A 20,080-nucleotide genomic window follows, 5' to 3' on the forward strand; every position below is an offset into this window, starting at 1 on the left:
TCGGGTTCTGCAGCTCCGTTTCATTAAAGTGAGTAGATTTGAGATGCAGTACCACACACAACCTGCGGACAGGGGCGGCGCGTCAGGTTTTTCCTATTCTCTACAACCCCTGTAAATATATCAGATTTCCGTTAATAGAAACAGTAGACTTTTCATCCAGGAATCAATACTTACTATATCATCAATGATAGCGCCTGCAAAATACAAGAGGGAAAAGGACATAAATCACTATAGTACAAATTAAAGAGAACAGATCAAAAATGCTATTTTCTGACAGGTATAGGGTTAATCTGCAGGTAAAAAGCTTATAAACCCTGTATAGCTAACTTTACAAGAGCAGCAGCTCCAGGAAGAAAACTAACTGATATCCTCCCTGCATTTGCTTACTTGCAGTCATTGGGACACTGCACGGAGCTGTTGTGTAGCCCCACAAGTGTTGTGTCGGTGCATTACCTTCAGGGACTCCACTCAGCTGGATCTTGTCACAGGTAGGAGATCTTCTATTTAGGATTGTCGTGACGCCACTCTCAGAATTGCGGTCAGTGAAGACCGCCACTGCAGATTGAGGGAGGCCTGGGGCTGATGGTGGGTGCAGTCAGTTGTAATAGCCTCCTGAGAGTGAGGCAAGCCCCAGGGCCCTGTATAAGTGTGTGGAACCACAAGGCGCAGAATAACTCAACACAAGCAGAATGTCTTTCAGGGGTTTTACTCACTGATGATGGCAGGGTGAGTAACCCGGGCGTAGCTGGGATGAACCAGGCTGGAACCAGGTATCCTTCAGGCTGACTGATGAGGGTGGCTACCGACTCGCCTTCCTTAGCCCTTCTGTGGTTTGTGGTAACCCCGACTTTTAGTCCCTATGGGGGTCACCCAGGGAAGTAGCTGCTCCCCTCGTTTGTTTGCCGTTTGCTTGTCGCCTGGACCAGATCACTCCAGCTGCTTGCCTCCTGTGAACTATGGGCCCTAACTGTGGCTACGTGGCTGCGGCCTTTGGGGTGTTGTGGCGTGGGCTTTGAGGGCCCCACACCGGCAGGTTTAGCAAGGAAAGGTGGATCTATCCCCGCACCGGGATCTGCCGCCCGTTTGGGCCTGGTACTCCCTGACAGTCTCCATACTTTCCACTACGTTGCTCTCTCTCTAGCTGTGTGTGGGGTTCGGGCAGCACTACCAGGTGACCGTTCTCCCCCGTCGGTAGTCACTGCGCGGACGCTGTTAGACTGCAACAGCTCCAGGGGCTGCTTCTGCTCTCCCTGAGCTGCACACTAAAACCGGCTCACTTGAGGGACCTGCACTGCTGCTCCTGTCTGAGCTCCACTTCATGCTCCTCACTCCTCCACACTCTGCTTCAGACTGCTCTCCTCCTTCTCCCTCTTGTGCCTGCCTACGCCACCTAGCAACCAGGCTCTCCACCACACCCCTCAATTGGAGATGGAGGCTTTGCCCCCTCCACCCTTCCAGTGGAGGTGAAGGCTTTGCCCCCTCCTGGGATCCCCAGGGGTCCTCTCAAAGGTACATGTGTGAGACCTGATCACTATGCGCCTGTGTAGTCACACCTCGGTCAGCCTTCTGGATTACCTGTATTGTACTGTCCCCAGCATGGGTGCAGTACTCAGTGGTGCCTGACCAGGTCAGGGGCGCTATATTCCCCCTTAGTTATCACCAGCACGTCCTCGGGCTGCAAGACAACATTTTAAAATGCGTAAAACATTAAAACATGGTAAAACGTTTTAAAACCACCAGGTACCATACATCACCACCCTCCACCCACAAGTCCGTTAACCCACCCTAAACCCTTTCAGGAGGCAGGTCACCGGTTTCTTTTGGTAACCAGGTCTGGGCCATCCACTTCCCCAGACCTTTCCTCCAATCTTCCTCTCCCGTTGGCCGCGCCTTCAGCCACTTCTGGCAGGATGTAGAGGCGGCTTTCATGGTCTAGTGGTCTTCAGGGCATACCTGGCCTGGTGGAGCCGCGCCTTCAGCCTCTTCTGGCAGGATGTAGAGGCGGCCTCCACAGTTGGTGCTGACCAGGTACCCTCTTTGTGGTGGAGAGCCAGGCCCCATAAACAGGCATGCTCCCTGGTTGCAGGCGAGCCAAGGCCCCATAAACAGACGTGCTCCCTGGTTGCAGGCGAGCCAAGGCCCCATAAACAGGCTGGCTCTGGTGGTGGTACCTCTGGGGTAACTATTTACACTGTGAGAGTTTGTGGCTATAGCCAGTTCATAGCCTTAAGGTTCATGGGTTTCTCACATAAGTTCATGTGGGCACATGCTTAAACTTGTAAACGTTGCAAACTGGTCAAAACTGTAACTTGCTGTACTTCTTTCTTTACTTTACGCAGATTCCTCCTCACCAGGGCTTGGGCCTGTAGGGCTGCGGCACCTGTTACTTTCTCCATCTCTGTCTTTTCTTTCTTCTTCTGTATCTGTTTCTTTTTCTGTATCTGTTTCTTTTTCTGTTGAGACAGCAGGTTCACTGTAGGGATGTCTGGGACATGGTGTAACATCCAATGCATACCATCCCCTTTCTCCTTGGTGCATGGTGAATTCCACTGAATCTCCTGTCCGTAAGTTCCTTCCCGGATGTCCTCTGGGCAAATGGGCTCTAACGTCTCTTCTGTTAACAAAGATGCCTTCCTTCATACCAGGAGCTACTATGAAGCCATATCCACTCTTCAAGCTGAAGTCTTCCACAACTCCCCGACAAAGTGGACCTCTAACCTGGGATTTGGCCCTTCTCAGGAACCGTTTCTCTTCCAAGTCTCTGGCCATGACTTCGTCTTTCTGCTCTGGAGACTGCGGTGCAGGGGAAAACTTTGTTCTGCTACGGCGCCGTGTCCTACGGGCTGGATTCTGCTGGGTTGCTGCTTCACTGTTTGCAGGCTCCCAGGTGAGGTTTCTGGACAAATCTTCCTCTTCATCCCAGCGGGAGTACGGCAGCATCTCTGGCTCTGGGCATGGATCCACTGCTGCTGGCTCCGGGGTCAGCTCCTCAGCTTCCTGGCCTCCTCTCCCCCTTAGTTCTTCTAAGCACTCCTGTTGTGGCAGCGCTGGGGATGGGTGTTCATCAGCAGGCCCGGGCGGGGGACTCTTTGGCGTGGTTGCTGCAGGAGTCGCCTTGGGGGTGTGCGGAGGGAGCAGATACCGGTCCACCATCTCCTGTGGGAACTGGGCCTCTAGATCAGCCTTCAGCTTCCAGTATGCGGGGTCCTCTCCTATCAGGGACTTCCTAGCAGGGACTTCCTTAGACTGGGGAGCGGTGTCTGCTCTGGCCTTGCAGGCCGGGGTAAACAGTGGTACATTCTTGTCTTGGCGGGCCGCGCCTGACATGGCGGCGGCCTGGTCTTGGCGGGCCACGCCCTGCATGGCGGCGGCCTGGTCTTGGCGGGCCGCGCCCTGCATGGCGGCGGCCTGGTCTTGGCGGGCCGCGCCCTGCATGGCGGGGGCCTGGATCAGCGTTGCTGTCGCAGTCTCACTCAGGGTCGCAGCTGGAGTCTTAGCGGGCATCGCTACTGTGGCCGGTTCTTGGCGGGCCGGGCAGGGCATCGCTGCGGCGGCCTGAATTGGCGTCGCAGCTGCGATGGGATCTGTGCAGGCTGGGCTGGGCGTCGCTGCAGCGATCGGAGCTTGGCGGGCCGCACCTGGCGTGGCTGCGGCCTGGTTCAGCACCTCGCCTGCGGCGTGGATGAGCGTCGCTGCTGCGGTGGGGTCTTGGCGGGCCGGGCCTAGCAAGGCGGCGGCCTGGGTCAGCGTCACACCCGCGGCATGGACGAGGGACGCGGTGGCAGCCGGATCTTTGCGGGCCGGGCAAGGCATCGCTGCGGCGGCCTGGGCTTGGCGGGCCGGGCAGGGCATCGCTGCTGCGGCCTGGTCCAGCGTCGCCGCGCCGGGCGCCTCTTCAGGGACCGCGGGCGTGGCAGCAGGGGTCGGGGCACTCGCGCTGGCAGGGGCAACACTGGACTCACCCATCGGTGGCACCATCGGGGTCTGAGTCGTCGCCGCTCGGTCTGGCACTCGTCGCGCAGCTTTTTCCTCATAGGCCTGCACCGCGGCAGCCATCTCCAGAAGCGCCGTGCGTTCCTCGCTGATCTGTCGTATGACCCTGGCCTCCAGTTGATCGCAGAACTGGGCAAGTTCCTGATACCACCAGGCAGCGGAGCCTGGCTCTGGGTCTCTGCGTTCAGACGCCATTTCCTCTGCGCCTTCTTCTGCACGATTTCCCAGCAGCGGACTCGTCGCTGCCTCCAGTAGCAGGCTCTTCAGTTTCTGCTCTGCCTCTTCCAGCAGCAGGCTTCTGGCTCCCTTTCTGTCCCGACGTCTCTGAACGCCTCCGCTCTCTTCACTTGCGAGGTCAGGACTCTGCAGGGGATCTCTGGGTAGCCACACCTCTTCGTGGGCGGTAACTTCTCCCAGCGCGGGCTGCTGTTGTTTTTCAGCGCGCTTTTCATGGTGGCAATATGGCGGCGCTTCCAATTTTCCAAGCGGACCGCCCAGGCACATGGTCACCTGTCTGAACAGGTCTAGTCCTTATCCTGTTCGTGACGCCAGATGTGAAGCCCCACAAGTGTTGTGTCGGTGCATTACCTTCAGGGACTCCACTCAGCTGGATCTTATCACAGGTAGGAGATCTTCTATTTAGGATTGTCGTGACGCCACTCTCAGAATTGCGGTCAGTGAAGACCGCCACTGCAGATTGAGGGAGGCCTGGGGCTGATGGTGGGTGCAGTCAGTTGTAATAGCCTCCTGAGAGTGAGGCAAGCCCCAGGGCCCTGTGTAAGTGTGTGGAACCACAAGGCGCAGAATAACTCAACACAAGCAGAATGTCTTTCAGGGGTTTTACTCACTGATGATGGCAGGGTGAGTAACCCGGGCGTAGCTGGGATGAACCAGGCTGGAACCAGGTATCCTTCAGGCTGACTGATGAGGGTGGCTACCGACTCGCCTTCCTTAGCCCTTCTGTGGTTTGTGGTAACCCCGACTTTTAGTCCCTATGGGGGTCACCCAGGGAAGTAGCTGCTCCCCTCGTTTGTTTGCCGTTTGCTTGTCGCCTGGACCAGATCACTCCAGCTGCTTGCCTCCTGTGAACTATGGGCCCTAACTGTGGCTACGTGGCTGCGGCCTTTGGGGTGTTGTGGCGTGGGCTTTGAGGGCCCCACACCGGCAGGTTTAGCAAGGAAAGGTGGATCTATCCCCGCACCGGGATCTGCCGCCCGTTTGGGCCTGGTACTCCCTGACAGTCTCCGTACTTTCCACTACGTTGCTCTCTCTCTAGCTGTGTGTGGGGTTCGGGCAGCACTACCAGGTGACCGTTCTCCCCCGTCGGTAGTCACTGCGCGGACGCTGTTAGACTGCAACAGCTCCAGGGGCTGCTTCTGCTCTCCCTGAGCTGCACACTAAAACCGGCTCACTTGAGGGACCTGCACTGCTGCTCCTGTCTCAGCTCCACTTCATGCTCCTCACTCCTCCCCACTCTGCTTCAGACTGCTCTCCTCCTTCTCCCTCTTGTGCCTGCCTACGCCACCTAGCAACCAGGCTCTCCACCACACCCCTCAATTGGAGATGGAGGCTTTGCCCCCTCCACCCTTCCAGTGGAGGTGAAGGCTTTGCCCCCTCCTGGGATCCCCAGGGGTCCTCTCAAAGGTACATGTGTGAGACCTGATCACTATGCGCCTGTGTAGTCACACCTCGGTCAGCCTTCTGGATTACCTGTATTGTACTGTCCCCAGCATGGGTGCAGTACTCAGTGGTGCCTGACCAGGTCAGGGGCGCCACACTGTTACCGTCACCAATCACTACACAGTGAGCGCGTCTATAACCAATCCTTAGTACACTGATTGGTTGTCTGGTCTGTGGTATATGTGCAGCGTGTGTGCGGCATGTGTGTGCAGAATGTGTGCAGTGAGTGCATGTAGCATGTGTGTGCGGCATGTGTGTGCGGCATGTGTGTGCGGCATGTGTGTGCGGCATGTGTGTGGGCAGCGTGAGTGGGCAGCGTGAGTGGGCAGCATATGTGTGCAGTGAGTGTGTGCAGCATGTGTCGCGGGCGGAGGAGGGGACGCTGCGCTCTCCCACTGCACTGCTCGGGTCCGGCCGCTGCTGCGGCTGCTGCTGCTCGGTGGTGGCTCGAGCGGTGGGCCGGATCCCGGGGATTCGAGCGGCGTTCCTCGCCCGTGAGTGAAAAGGGTGGGGATTGATTGTGGGGATTTGAGATTGTCCATGACGCCACCCACGGTTGTGGTGAGGTTGTGACACCACCGCTGCTCTGGATGGGGATCCCGGGAGCGATGACAGGGAGCAGCCTGGATGTTAGTTCTCCCCTCCGTGGGTAGGGGGTTGGTTGTCCCGGGGCCCAGTGATGGGGTAGGGATGGATGGCAGGCGGGTTACGGGGCCTGGTGAGGTGCAGGGTCGCGGGGGCAGCGCTGTGCCGCACGGCACGGTGGTACTCACTCAGCCAATGATGAGGACACAGTTCTCGGTAAAACACACAGCTGGATGGACGGGTCCCACAGACGGCTGCGGTGTTTCTCCTCCCGGCAGGTTGATGGTGACTGCCTTTCCCTGCACCTGTGCAATGTGACGGTTCCAATGGCTTCCCACCGGTAACCCGCTCCCCAGCTTTGAAGGTTGCTGAAGGAGCCCTTTTTGCCCGCAGGCTCTGGCCCTGGGAACTTTAGCCTTGGCGGTGACTGTGTTTCCCTCTCTCGGTTGGACTGTTGCCTTCTGTCGGGACTTGGCTGCTGGGAAACCCAGGAGGTTTCCTTCGCTAATGGATTTGGCAAATTCACGGCGACTCCTAGCGTTGCCGGGGTCCGTAAGCCCTGCCGGATGGTGCTGGCTTCTCTTTGCGTACCGGTCCGGTACCTCCGGGCCACCGCCCGTCCACGGTCCTTACGGCTAGCTCCAATAAGCCTCTCCTGCAGACGGTCACCACCGTCTGCCAACCTTGCTGATCCGTCCGGGCCACACACCCGGACCAACTTCAGGCTTCTCTACTGCCACTTCCCTCCTTCCACTTTCACTTCCAAAAACTAATCTGCCTTACTTTTCCCGCCTCCAGGACTGTGAACTCCTCGGTGGGCGGGACCAACCGCCTGGCCCACCCCCTGGTGTGAACATCAGCCCCTGGAGAAAGGCAACAAGGGTTTTTGTCTGACTTTGGTGTGCCTGACCGGGAGTGTGGGGTGTGTTGGTGTTATTCTGTGACGACCTGGCTTGTCCAGGGCGCCACATTCCCCCTTAGTAAAATGCAGACCGTCCGCGGGCTGCCCGTCCATCACCGGTTTTATTTTCACAACTGAAAAGATAAACGGTAAAACAGGTTACAAATATATTAACTTCTTCCCACATCGGGAGGCATATTCTTAAACGCTGCTAAACGGTTACGGCTTCCGCTCTCTCCCACCCAAGTAACCTGGCCCTGATGCTGCCCCTAAGCAAATGGGCAGCACCCCTTGACCCCAGTCCAGCACAAGTTACCCGAGCGGGTTCTGTCCTTTTCAGGGGACCCACGTCCATGGGGAACCCCTGAACCCCCAGAGGATTGCCACCGGTTACGGTAGTGGCGGGCCTGGGCCATCACTTCCCTCCAGGCCCATCCTCCAAATTAGCCTCTCCGGAGGCGGTTACGGTAAAGCCATAAAACACATTGTTATTTACAAACCACAAGTTCGTGGTTGCCCTGCCAGTTCTCGGGCTTGTCCGTAGTAGTTCCTACACAGTGGTTTGTAAGGGGTCCCAACGAGGACCAGTTGCCGGCAGCGACCGGTTCAAATCAGGGTTTGTTAATCTGGTGACATCTTCGGTTATCATTCACTTATCATTAGTTAACACTTTTACAACGGTTCTTTGGTGGTGGTCCCAACGGGGACAACTTTTAGGCGGAGGACCGCCGGCTTCACTGCTCGCTTTCATCATCCTCAGCCGGCCCCGGGTGGAGGAACACGGGAATCAGCCCCTCCAGCGCATAGCAGGCGCGACGGGGGAGGGCCGCACGATACCCATTATTTCCGCTCCGGGGGATGTGAGTGGCCTCCATGTCACACAGGGCAACGACCTCTTCGTCTTCCTCGGAAACAGGCTCTGTATCCAGGCCGGAGTCGCTATCATCCGTCCCTGCGCCAGGCGGGTCGCCTCCAGCTGCCGCAGCCTCTGTGCTCGCCACTCTCTCGGCCACTGTCACGAAGGGGTGTACGCCAGGCGGACCAGGTGCAGCACGGTGCACGGGCAAGGAAGACGGAGGCAGCATGGGGGCCAGGGGTAGACCGGGTCCCTCAGCCGCAATGGCCGGTCCCTCGGGGACACAGGGGCGTGGGTCACTCACCAGCTCCTCCATCATTGCTTCCATACACCCGGGCGACTGCAGCTACCTCCTCCACCTCCGCGGTCCACTGTTCCATCAGTGTGCATATCTGACGTCGGTAGTGTCGGCAGATCCCTGCCGTTCGGGCCCTCAGCCATGCCGCTGTTCCAGGCACCGGCTCGGTAGCCTCCGCATAGCTAGGTGGGGCAGACATCCTTTGCAGGGCTCAGCGGATCGCGGGGTCCCGGTGTCCCTGCTCGTATAGCCGCAAGCTACATGCGGCCAGACGCCATCAGTCCCCCTTAGTCTCTTTCCGGCTCCTCCTCTACAGAGGCGGGGTTTTGGCCTTCGCGCCTCCACTGCTCGAGGAGACGCTCGAGCGGGAATTTTTCGCGGCCAAGATGGCGGCCTCTCAAATTTTTCGGCCGGACACCTCCGGCGGTCACAAAGCGCACCTCTACCAGACGGCAGAGCGGTAAGATCCTGTTCATGACGCCAAGTTGTCGCGGGCGGAGGAGGGGACGCTGCGCTCTCCCACTGCTTGGGTCCGGCTGCTGCTGCGGCTGCTGCTCGGTGGTGGCTCGAGCGGTGGGCCGGATCCCGGGGACTCGAGCGGCGTTCCTCGCCCGTGAGTGAAAAGGGTGGGGATTGATTGTGGGGATTTGAGATTGTCCGTGACGCCACCCACGGTTGTGGTGAGATTGGTGACACCACCGCTGCTCTGGACGGGGATCCCGAGAGCGATGACAGGGAGCAGCTTGGATGTTGGTTCTCCCCTCCGTGGGTAGGGGGTTGGTTGTCCCGGGGCCCGGTGATGGGGTAGAGATGGATTGCAGGCGGGTTACGGGGCCTGGTGAGGTGCAGGGCCGCGGGGGGGGCAGCGCTGTGCCGCACGGCACGGTGGTACTCACTCAGCCAATGATGAGGACACAGTTGTCGGTAAAACAAACGGCTGGATGGACGGGTCCCACAGACGGCTGCGGTGTTTCTCCTCCCGGCAGGTTGATGGTGACTACCTTTCCCTGCACCTGTGCAATGTGACGGTTCCAATGGGTTCCCACCGGTAACCCGCTCCCCAGCTTGAAGGTTGCTGAAGGAGCCCTTTTTGCCCGCAGGCTCTGGCCCTGGGAACTTTAGCCTTGGCGGTGACTGTGTTTCCCTCTCTCGGTTGGACGGTTGCCTTCTGTCGGGACTTGGCTGCTGGGAAACCCAGGAGGTTCCCTTCGCTAACGGATTTGGCAAATTCACGGCGACTCCTAGCCTTGCCGGGGTCCGTAAGCCCCTGCCGGATGGTGCTGGCTTCTCTTTGCGTACCGGTCCGGTACCGCCGGGCCACCGCCCGTCCACGGTCCTTACGGCTAGTTCCAATAAGCCTCTCTTGCAGACGGTCACCACCGTCTGCCAACCTTGCTGATCCGTCCGGGCCACACACCCGGACCAACTTCAGGCTTCTCTACTGCCACTTCACTCCTTCCACTTTCACTTCCAAAAACTAATCTGCCTTACTTTTCCCGCCTCCAGGACTGTGTACTCCTCGGTGGGTGGGGCCAACCGCCTGGCCCACCCCCTGGTGTGGACATCAGCCCCTGGAGGAAGGCAACAAGGGTTTGTGTCTGACTTCGGTGTGCCTGACCCGGAGTGTGGGGTGTGTGGGTGTTGTTCTGTGACGACCTGGCTTGTCCAGGGTGCCACACATGTGTGTGGGCAGCATCTATGTCCAGCATGTGTGTGCAGTGAGTGTGTGCAGCATGTGTGTGCAGAGAGTGTGTGCTGCGAGTGTATGCAGCGTGTGTGTGCAGTGAGTGTGTGCTGCGAGTGTGTGCAGCGTGTGTGTGCAGTGTGTGTGTGCAGCGAGTGTGTGCAGCAAGTGTGTGCAGCGAGTGTGTGCAGTGAGTGTGTGCAGCGTGTGTGTGGGCAGCATCTATGTCCAGTGTGTGTGTGCAGTGAGTGTGTGCAGTGAGTGTGGGCAGCGTGTGTGTGCAGCGTGTGTGTGCAGTGAGTGTGGGCAGTGTGTGCAGTGAGTGTGTGCAGTGAGTGTGGGCTGTGTGCGCAGCGTGTGTGTAGTGAGTGTGTGCAGCGAGTGTGTGCAGCGTGTGTGTGCAGCGTGTGTGTGCAGTGAGTGTGGGCAGTGAGTGCAGTGTGTGTGTGCAGCGTGTGTGTGCAGTGAGTGTGGGCAGTGTGTGCAGCGAGTGTGTACAGCGAGTGTGTACAGCGAGTGTGTGCAGCGTGTGTGTGCAGCGAGTGTGTGCAGTGAGTGTGGGCTGTGTGTGCAGCGTGTGTGTAGTGAGTGTGTGCAGCGAGTGTGTGCAGCGTGTGTGGGCAGTGTGTGCAGTGTGTGTGTGCAGTGTGTGTGTGCAGCGTGTGTGGGCAGTGAGTGTGGGCAGTGTGTGCAGCGAGTGTGTGCAGCGAGTGTGTGCAGCGAGTGTGTGCAGTGAGTGTGGGCAGTGTGTGCAGCGTGTGTGTGCAGCGTGTGTGTGCAGCGTGTGTGGGCTGTGTGTGCAGCGTGTGTGCAGTGAGTGTGTGCAGCGAGTGTGTGCAGCGAGTGTGTGCAGCGTGTGTGTGCAGCGTGTGTGTGCAGTGTGTGTGTGCAGTGAGTGTGTGCTGCTTGTGTGTGCAGCGAGTGTGTGCAGCGTGTGTTTGCAGTGAGTGTGGGCAGTGTGTGCAGCGTGTGTGTGCAGTGAGTGTGGGCTGTGTGTGCAGCGTGTGGGCAGTGAGTGTGTGCAGCGTGTGTGGGCAGTGTGTGCAGCGTGTGTGTGCAGTGTGTGTGTGTAGTGAGTGTGGGCTGTGTGTGCAGCATGTGTGCAGTGAGCGTGTGCAGTGAATGTGGGCAGTGAGTGTGTGCAGCGTGTGTGTGCAGTGAGTGTGGGCAGTGTGTGCAGCGTGTGTGTGCAGTGAGTGTGGGCAGTGAGTGTGTGTCGCCCTGGGCAAGCCAGGGGACACGGGTCACAACACCACCACACCCCACACTCCAGGTAGGCACATCTGCTAACCAAAAATCCTTGTTGCCTTCCTCCAGGAGTCTGTTGATGCACACCAGGGGGTGGGCCAGGCGGTCGGCTCCGCCCACCGAGGAGCTCACAACTCTGGAGGCAGGAAGTAACCAGGCAGATTAGCCCGCCCAGGCAGGGCAAGTGTGAGGAGCTGAAGTGAGAAAGTAAACAGCTAAGTGAAAGTGGTGAAAGTAGAGAAGTGTAAAGGAGAAAAGGAAGTAAAGTGGAAAAAGGAAAGAAAGCCTGGAAGGTCCAGCTCTGTGTAGGGCCAGAACAGCAAGGTCAGCGACGGCGGTGAATGTCTGGAGGGGGACCGTTTGGAAGTTCCTGGAAGGACCCCGTTGGCTGTGTGCCCGGTGGTCTGGAGCAGTGTTCCGAAGGACAGTCAGCACCAGGGCAGGGGCCTCTCGGACCCCGGCAAGGCTAGGAGTCGCCAAATTTGCCGAATCCGTCAGTGAAGGGGACGGAGATCCCCCAACAACAAAGTCCCGATTGACGGCAACAGCCCGACCATTACCGGGGAGACACCGCCACCGCCAGGGCACCAGTTTCCCCAGGGCCAGCGCCTGCGGGCAAAGTGTAGAGCTCCTCCGGCCCAGATTGCAGTCGGGGAGCGGGTAACCGGAGGGAATCCACCGCTACCATCAGACAACACAGGTGCAAGGAAGAGAGACGTCACCGTCACCTACCGGGAGTGCAGGTGCAGCTGTCTGTGGGACCGTCCTACCAGCCGTTGGTTTACCGTACAAACTGTGTCCGTGTCTCAGGCTGAGTGAGTACCACAGTGCCGCAAGGCACAGCGCTGCCCCCGCGTCCCTGCGCCCACCGGGCCCTACACTTCACATCACTTCACTGGGCCCCGGGATCACCAACCCCTACCCACGGAGGGGCAACACAACACCTGGCTGCTCCGCATCACCATCCCCGGGACCCCCATACTGAGCAGCGGTGGTGCAATCACCACAACCGTGGGTGGCGTCACGAACTATAACAATCCCCACACCCAACAAACACCCCCTTTCGCTCACGGGCGAGGAGTGTCGCTCGAGACACCCCGGGATCCGGCCCACAGCTCGAGCCACCACTGAGCAGCTGCCGGACCCGAGCAGAAGGGGTGGGCGCGGTGTGCCGACACCCTCCTCCCCGCCCGCGACAACTGCAGCATCTGTATGCAGAGCGTGCTGTCAATCAGCCTGATTATAGTTGTGCTCACTATAAAGTGGGCGGTGAATGTGACGCGGGCGGAGGAGGGGACGCTGCGCTCTCCCACTGCTCGGGTCCGGCTGCCTCTGCTGCTGCGGCCGCTGCTGCTCGGTGGCTCGAGTGATGGGCCGGATCCCGGGGACTCGAGTGGCGCTCCTCGCCCGTGAGTGAAAGGGGATTGGTTTTTGGGATAGTTTATTGTCCGTTACGCCACCCACGGTTGTGGTGATTGTATGGACACCACCGCTGCTCTGTATGGGGATCCCGGGAGTGGTGACAGGGAGCAGCAGAGCTGTTGGTTCTCCCCTCTGTGGGTAGGGGGTGGTCGTCCCATGGCCCAGTGATGAGTTGGGGGATGAGGGATGGCGGGGCCGGTGCAGGGCTTGGTGAGGTGCAGGGACGCGGGGGCAGCGCTGTGCCTCACGGCACTGTGGTACTCACTCAGCCTGAGACGGTGACACAGTTCTCGGTAAAACACACGGCTGGAAAGACGGTTCCCACGGACGGCTGCTGTTGCTTTTCCCCAGTAGTTGACGGTGACGGTCCCTTTTCCTGCACCTAACTCTATACCCACCGGTAACCCGCTCCCCGGCTTGGATATGTGCCGGAGGAGCCCCTCTTTGCCCGCAGGCGCTGGCCCTGAGAAACTGGTGCCCTGGCGGTGGCGGTGTCTCTCTCTAACGGTTGGACTGTTGCCTTCAATCGGGACTTGGTTGTTGGGAGACAGTCGTCCCCTTCACTGACGGATTTGGCAAATTCACGGCGACTCCTAGCCTTGCCGGGATCCGAAAGGCCCCTGCCAATGGTGCTGGCTTCTCTTCGTATACCGCTCGGGTACCGCCGGGCCACCACCCGTCCACGGTCCTTTCGGCAACCTCCAAGCAGCCTCTCCTGCAGACGGTCACCGCCGTCTGCTAACCTTGCTGTTTTCAGTCCGGGGCACACACCTGGACCAACTTCAGGCTTTCTCAACTGTCACTTTCTCTTCCACCTTTACTCCTCTCTCTTGCTCCTCTACCACTTCACTCTTAATAACTCTTCCTCTCCCTAAACTGAACTGCTGGTTTTCCCGCCTCCAGGGCTGTGAACTCCTCGGTGGGCGGAGCCAACCGCCTGGCCCGCCCCCTGGTGTGGACATCAGCCCCTGGAGGAAGGCAACAAGGATTTTTGTGTAGCTTTGGTGTACCTATCCGGGGTGTAAGGTGTGGTGGTGTCATGACCTGTGACCCCTGGCTTGCCCAGGGCGTCACAAATGTAACTGTTCCCTGCATTGCCCCAATGACTGGAAGAGAGTGGCTGCAGGGAGGATATAACTTCATTTTCTTCCCGAAGCTGCGCAGTATGTCAGGAACTCTGAGAGCCGTGACATCCAAAATAGAAAACAGAAGTGTGCACAGTCAGAGAGAATGGCCAGCACCCCCAAACTATCCTGCTCCCTTATATTTCAGTGACTGTCCTCATTCAACGTTCCTCCAGTAGCTCCTTAGGGAAATTCATGTAGCATATACCCTGGAATACGTACCATCCTCACTCTTGTGATCTTCATTTGTGCCTCTGTGAGATAATAAAATAATAATTAATATTTGACCAGTTTCTATTAGTTACCAATAGTAGTAACCATACCTCCTCCCTGCTGCTCCTGAATCTCCACCCACCGATCATGATTGACAGCTCCTCAGTGTCCCTCCTTCCTGCTGCTGAATCTCCACCCACCAATCCTAATTGACAGCTTCTCAATGTCCCTGCTGCTGATACTCCACCCATCTGTCCTGATTTACATCTCCTCAGTATGTCTCCTCTTTTCTGCTGGATCTCCACTCACCTATAGTGATTGACAGCTCCTCAGTGTGCCTCCTCCCTGATGCTGATACTCCACCCACCTATAGTGATGGACAGCACCTCAGTGTGCCTCCTCCCTGCTGCTGATACTCCACCCACCTATAGTGATTGACAGCTCCTCAGTGTGCCTCCTCCCTGCTGCTGATACTCCACCCACCTATAGTGATTGACAGCGCCTCAGTGTGCCTCCTCCCCTGCTGCTGATACTCCACCCACCTATAGTGATTGACAGCGCCTCAGTGTGCCTCCTCCCCTGCTGCTGATACTCCACCCACCTATAGTGATTGACAGCGCCTCAGTGTGCCTCCTCCCTGCTGCTGATACTCCACCCACCTATAGGGATTGATAGCGCCTCAGTGTGCCTCCTCCCCTGCTGCTGATACTCCACCCACCTATAGGGATTGATAGCGCCTCAGTGTGCCTCCTCCCTGCTGCTGATACTCCACCCACCTATAGTGATTGACAGCGCCTCAGTGTGCCTCCTCCCTTGCTGCTGATACTCCACCCACCTATAGTGATTGACAGCGCCTCAGTGTGCCTCCTCCCCTGCTGCTGATACTCCACCCACCTATAGTGATTGACAGCGCCTCAGTGTGCCTCCTCCCCTGCTGCTGATACTCCACCCACCTATAGTGATTGACAGCTCCTCAGTGTGCCTCCTCCCTGCTGCTGATACTCCACCCACCTATAGTGATTGACAGCGCCTCAGTGTGCCTCCTCCCTTGCTGCTGATACTCCACCCACCTATAGTGATTGACAGCGCCTCAGTGTGCCTCCTCCCCTGCTGCTGATACTCCACCCACCTATAGTGATTGACAGCGCCTCAGTGTGCCTCCTCCCCTGCTGCTGATACTCCACCCACCTATAGTGATTGACAGCGCCTCAGTATGCCTCCTCCCCTGCTGCGGATACTCCACCCACATATAGTGATTGACAGCTCCTCAGTGTGCCTCCTCCCTGCTGCTGATACTCCACCCACCTATAGTGATTGACAGCGCCTCAGTGTGCCTCCTCCCTTGCTGCTGATACTCCACCCACCTATAGTGATTGACAGCGCCTCAGTGTGCCTCCTCCCCTGCTGCTGATACTCCACCCACCTATAGTGATTGACAGCGCCTCAGTGTGCCTCCTCCCCTGCTGCTGATACTCCACCCACCTATAGTGATTGACAGCTCCTCAGTGTGCCTCCTCCCTGCTGCTGATACTCCACCCACCTATAGTGATTGACAGCGCCTCAGTGTGCCTCCTCCCTTGCTGCTGATACTCCACCCACCTATAGTGATTGACAGCGCCTCAGTGTGCCTCCTCCCCTGCTGCTGATACTCCACCCACCTATAGTGATTGACAGCGCCTCAGTGTGCCTCCTCCCCTGCTGCTGATACTCCACCCACCTATAGTGATTGACAGCGCCTCAGTGTGTCTCCTCCCCTGCTGCTGATACTCCACCCACCTATAGTGATTGACAGCGCCTCAGTGTGCCTCCTCCCTGCTGCTGATACTCCACCCACTTATCCTGATTGAGCGCTCCTCAGTGTGCCTCCTCCCTGCTGCTGATACTCCACCCACCTGTCCTGATTGACAGCTCCTCAGTGTGCCTCCTCCCTGCTGCTGATACTCCACCCACCTGTCCTGATTGACAGCTCCTCAGTGTGCCTCCTCCCTGCTGCTGATACTCCACCCACCTGTCCTGATTGACAGCTCCTCAGTGTGCCTCCTCCCTGCTGCTGATACTCCACCCACCTGTCCTGATTGACAGCTCCTCAGTGTGCCTCCTCCCCTGCTGCTGATACTCCACCCACCTGTCCTGATTGACAGCTCCTCAGTGTGCCTCCTCCCTGCTGCTGATACTCCACCGACCTGTCCTGATTGACAGCTCCTCAGTGTGCCTCCTCCCCTGAGATCTCACACTGCTCAGTACATGCTGCAGCTGTCAGTCAGTCAGGTGACACTCGTGAGCTCTCTCTATCGCTGGACCCTTAAATGGATTTTACATCTGATTTTCTTATCTCTCTTTCAAGAGCAGATCTTGAGTGGGAGTCGTCATCTTATAGGTCCACCTTCACCTTGTGATCTGCCCGTGACTTCTCTGTCCTTTGACTTTTTTTAATCTTTTCTTTGAATCTTTAGTCCTCCCATGGAGTTTTTCCATTATTTGTGCTATATACTGGGCTTTACAGGAGTACCAAGATGGCGGCAATGGGTGGGGGAGGGGGTTGTTTCCGATCATCTTCCAATCCATCACCGGAAGGATCGGGCTGCGCTACTGACGCTACATATTGACATGTCAGAGACTAATAATGGCATTTAAATGGTTAAAAAGCAGCGATGGGAGCCGGCTCCAATTGCTGCTTTTAGTGGGGGGTCCTGGCTGTATACCACAGCCGGCACCTGTTGAATTTGGAGCTCCGCACCCTCCCTACACGTGCTGTTACGTCCTGCAGAGCGGAGGCCATGCTGTCCTCTACATTTTCCAGCAGCATTTTGAATTTTCACCATTAGATGGCGCCAGTGCTCAATGTTTAAAACTTTATGAGATCAGAGTTTTTCACAATTTTTTCATTTTTTTACACTTTTTGCAGCTCAGTAATGCAGAGTCTTCTGAAACTGGACAACACTGTGGAAATCCAGTCCCTTTTGAGATCAACAAATTCCCAAAAAATGGGTCCCTAACCAAGCGCCATGCCCCCGAATGCCCCTTGAAGAGCAACCGTGCCCCTTTAAGAGCTTCAGCGGGCACCGACCACCGATGCTATCAGCGTCCTGCCCCGGCTCGCCGCACGCGTTCCTCTTTTCTGCAGATGTTGCTTCATTCTGAGGTTTGATCTTCTCATCTGTGATCCTAATAATAAACGCGGCCCCTCCACAGCTCACAACTGCGGAATAATATATACATGTATATATAAGTCTGCCTTGGCTACAGTATAACTGCAAGAATTGGGAGTTTTCAGCATAAAAAAAGGGTCCTTCTGCCAAAAATAGCGCCCCCCTTTGACTACAGGTCATGTGTGGTATTGCAGCTCTGCAAAAGTCAATCCGCAAACACAGGAGCGATCCGGCAAGTCACATCTTGTGGGGATTCTGACATTTTGATCTCTTTTTATTGCCTTTTTTTTATGAAGGTTAATGACTGAAAAACTGCAATTATTGGTGTTTTTGTCATTTTTTTTTTTTATTAATGGTTTAAATAATTTTTATATCTTAATAGATTTGACTTTCTGGATGCGGTGAGAGTAAGTTTTTATTTATTTTTTTATTTGGAAATGGGGGTGATTCAAACTTTTATATATATTTTTTAACATCAAATAAAAAAAAACAAAAAAAACCATTTTATTAATGGTTTAAATAATGTTATATCTTAATAGATTGGACTTTCTAGATACGGTGAGAGGAAGTTTTTTTTTTGTTTTTTTTTTTGTTTTTTTTTTGGGAAATGGGGGTGATTCAAACTTTGATATATATTTTAACATCAAATAGAAAAAAACAAAAAAAAAAAATCATTTTTAAATATTTTTTTTTTATCCTCAGGGGACTTGAGCGAACATCCTGCAATATTTCAATACAGTGATAGCGAATTTAATGATCCCTTATGAAGGTAATCCATCTGCACACCAGAGGGGAGAAGGTGACTAGTGCCAAAATTAACCCAGTCCCACTTAAAGGATTGATTTTTTTTTTTTAAAGGGTTATTTTTGTCCTTATAGATGGATATTGTTGGATAGTGCTGATTAAACCAACAACTTTTGCAATTTACTGCTTATAAAAAAGGTTTGCGATTCTTGAGATAGTAACACTTTTTTCTTGCATATGGCTTGTTACCTAGGAGACCGACCACTGATGCTGTCTAGCAGAGGTGGCCAAACCTATGCAATGCAGCATTTAAAAACGAGCTTGTAAGCACTGCTCTGCAGCTGGAGGTCACTGTTGTCTTTTAATCCAAGTCCAACTTCAGTACAGTGCTTACAAGCTAGGCAGCAGCGGTGGTCGGTCTCCTAGGCAACAGGAGAAAAAATCAAAAGGCATCACTATAACTGCATCATTTACAGTAACTGACAGGGAGAAAGTACTATCTGAACCTACATTACTTACAAAGAGAGACAGGGAGGCAGTACTATCTGTAACTACAGTGCTGGCCAAAAGTATTGGCACCCCTGCAATTCTGTCAGATAATACACAGTTCTTCTTGAAAATGATTGCAATCACAGATTCCTTGGTATTATTATCTTCATTTATTTTGCTTGCAATGAAAAAACACAAAAGAGAATGAAACAAAAATCAAATCATTGATCATTTCACACAAAACTCCAAAAATGGGCCAGACAAAAGTATTGGCACCCTTAGCCTAATACTTGGTTGCACAACCTTTAGCCAAAATAACTGCGCACAACCGCTTCCGATAACCATCAATGAGTTTCTTACAATGCTCTGCTGGAATTTTAGACCATTCTTCTTGGGCAAACTGCTCCAGGTCCCTGAGATGTGAAGGGGGCCTTCTCCAAACTGCCATTGTGAGATCTCTCCACAGGTTTTCTATGGGGTTCAGGTCTGGACTCATTGCTGGCCACTTTAGTAGTCTCCAGTGCTTTCTCTCAAACCATTTTCTAGTGCTTTTTGAAGTGTGTTTTGGGTTATTGTCCTGCTGGAAGACCCATGACCTCTGAGGGAGACCCAGCTTTCTCACACTGGGCCCTACATTATGCTGCAAAATTTGTTGGTAGTCTTCAGACTTCATAATGCCATGCACACGGTCAGGCAGTCCAGTGCCAGAGGCAGCAAAGCAACCCCAAAACATCAGGGAACCTCCAACATGTTTGACTGTAGGGACCGTGTTCTTTTCTTTGAATGCCTCTTTTTTTCCTGTAAACTCTATGTTGATGGCTTTTCCCAAAAAGCTCTACTTTTGTCTCATCTGACCAGAGAACATTCTTCCAAAACGTTTTAGGCTTTCTCAGGTAAGTTTTGGCAAACTCCAGCCTGGCTTTTTTATGTCTCGGGGGTAAGAAGTGGGGTCTTCCTGGGTATCATACCATACAGTCCCTTTTCATTCAGACGCCGACGGATAGTACGGGGTGACACTGTTGTACCCTCGGACTGCAGGGCAGCTTGAACTTGTTTGGATGTTAGTCGAGGTTCTTTATCCACCATCCGCACAATCTTGCGTTGAAATCTCTCGTCAATTTTTCTTTTCCTTCCACATCTAGGGAGGTTAGCCACAGTGCCATGGGCTTTACACTTCTTGATGACACTGCGCACCGTAGACACAGGAACTTTCAGGTCTTTGGAGATGGACTTGTAGCCTTGAGATTGCTCATGCTTCCTCACAATTTGGAGTCTCAAGTCCTCAGACAGTTCTTTGGTCTTCTTTCTTTTCTCCATGCTCAATGTGGTGCACACAAGGACACAGGACAGAGGTTGCGTCAACTCTAATCCATGTCACCTGCTGCAAGTGTGATTTAGTTATTGCCAGCACCTGTTAGGTGCCACAGGTAAGTTACAGGGGCTGTTATTACACAAATTACAGAAGCATCACAGGATTTTTCAAACAGTGCCAATACTTTTGTCCACCCCCTTTTTTATGTTTGGTGTGGAATTATATCCAATTTGGCTTTATGACAATTTTTTTTTCATTGAAGACAAATTAAATGAAGATAATACCAAAGAATTTGTGATTGCAATCATTTTCAGGAAGAAACTGAGTATTATCTGACAGAATTGCAGGGGTGCCAATACTTTTGGCCAGCACTGTACATTAT

General features: G+C 55.0%; 1 protein-coding gene across 4 annotated transcripts in view; it reads right to left on the bottom strand.

Moving 5' to 3' along the window:
* The window catches only part of FYB1 (FYN binding protein 1), a 188,425-nt gene that overhangs the window by 36,201 nt on the left and 132,144 nt on the right, over positions 1 to 20,080 (bottom strand). For all 4 annotated transcript variants that reach the window (XM_075328733.1, XM_075328725.1, XM_075328716.1 and 1 more), the window contains exons 4-5: positions 14,014 to 14,045; positions 175 to 194 (exon numbers count right to left, since the gene is read on the bottom strand). In XM_075328733.1, the coding sequence (XP_075184848.1) occupies positions 175 to 194; positions 14,014 to 14,045 (52 nt within the window). The remainder of the gene's footprint in view (positions 1 to 174; positions 195 to 14,013; positions 14,046 to 20,080) is intronic.

Source organism: Anomaloglossus baeobatrachus, chromosome 1, assembly GCF_048569485.1.
Source record: "Anomaloglossus baeobatrachus isolate aAnoBae1 chromosome 1, aAnoBae1.hap1, whole genome shotgun sequence".
Taxonomy (NCBI): Eukaryota; Metazoa; Chordata; class Amphibia; order Anura; family Aromobatidae; genus Anomaloglossus; species Anomaloglossus baeobatrachus.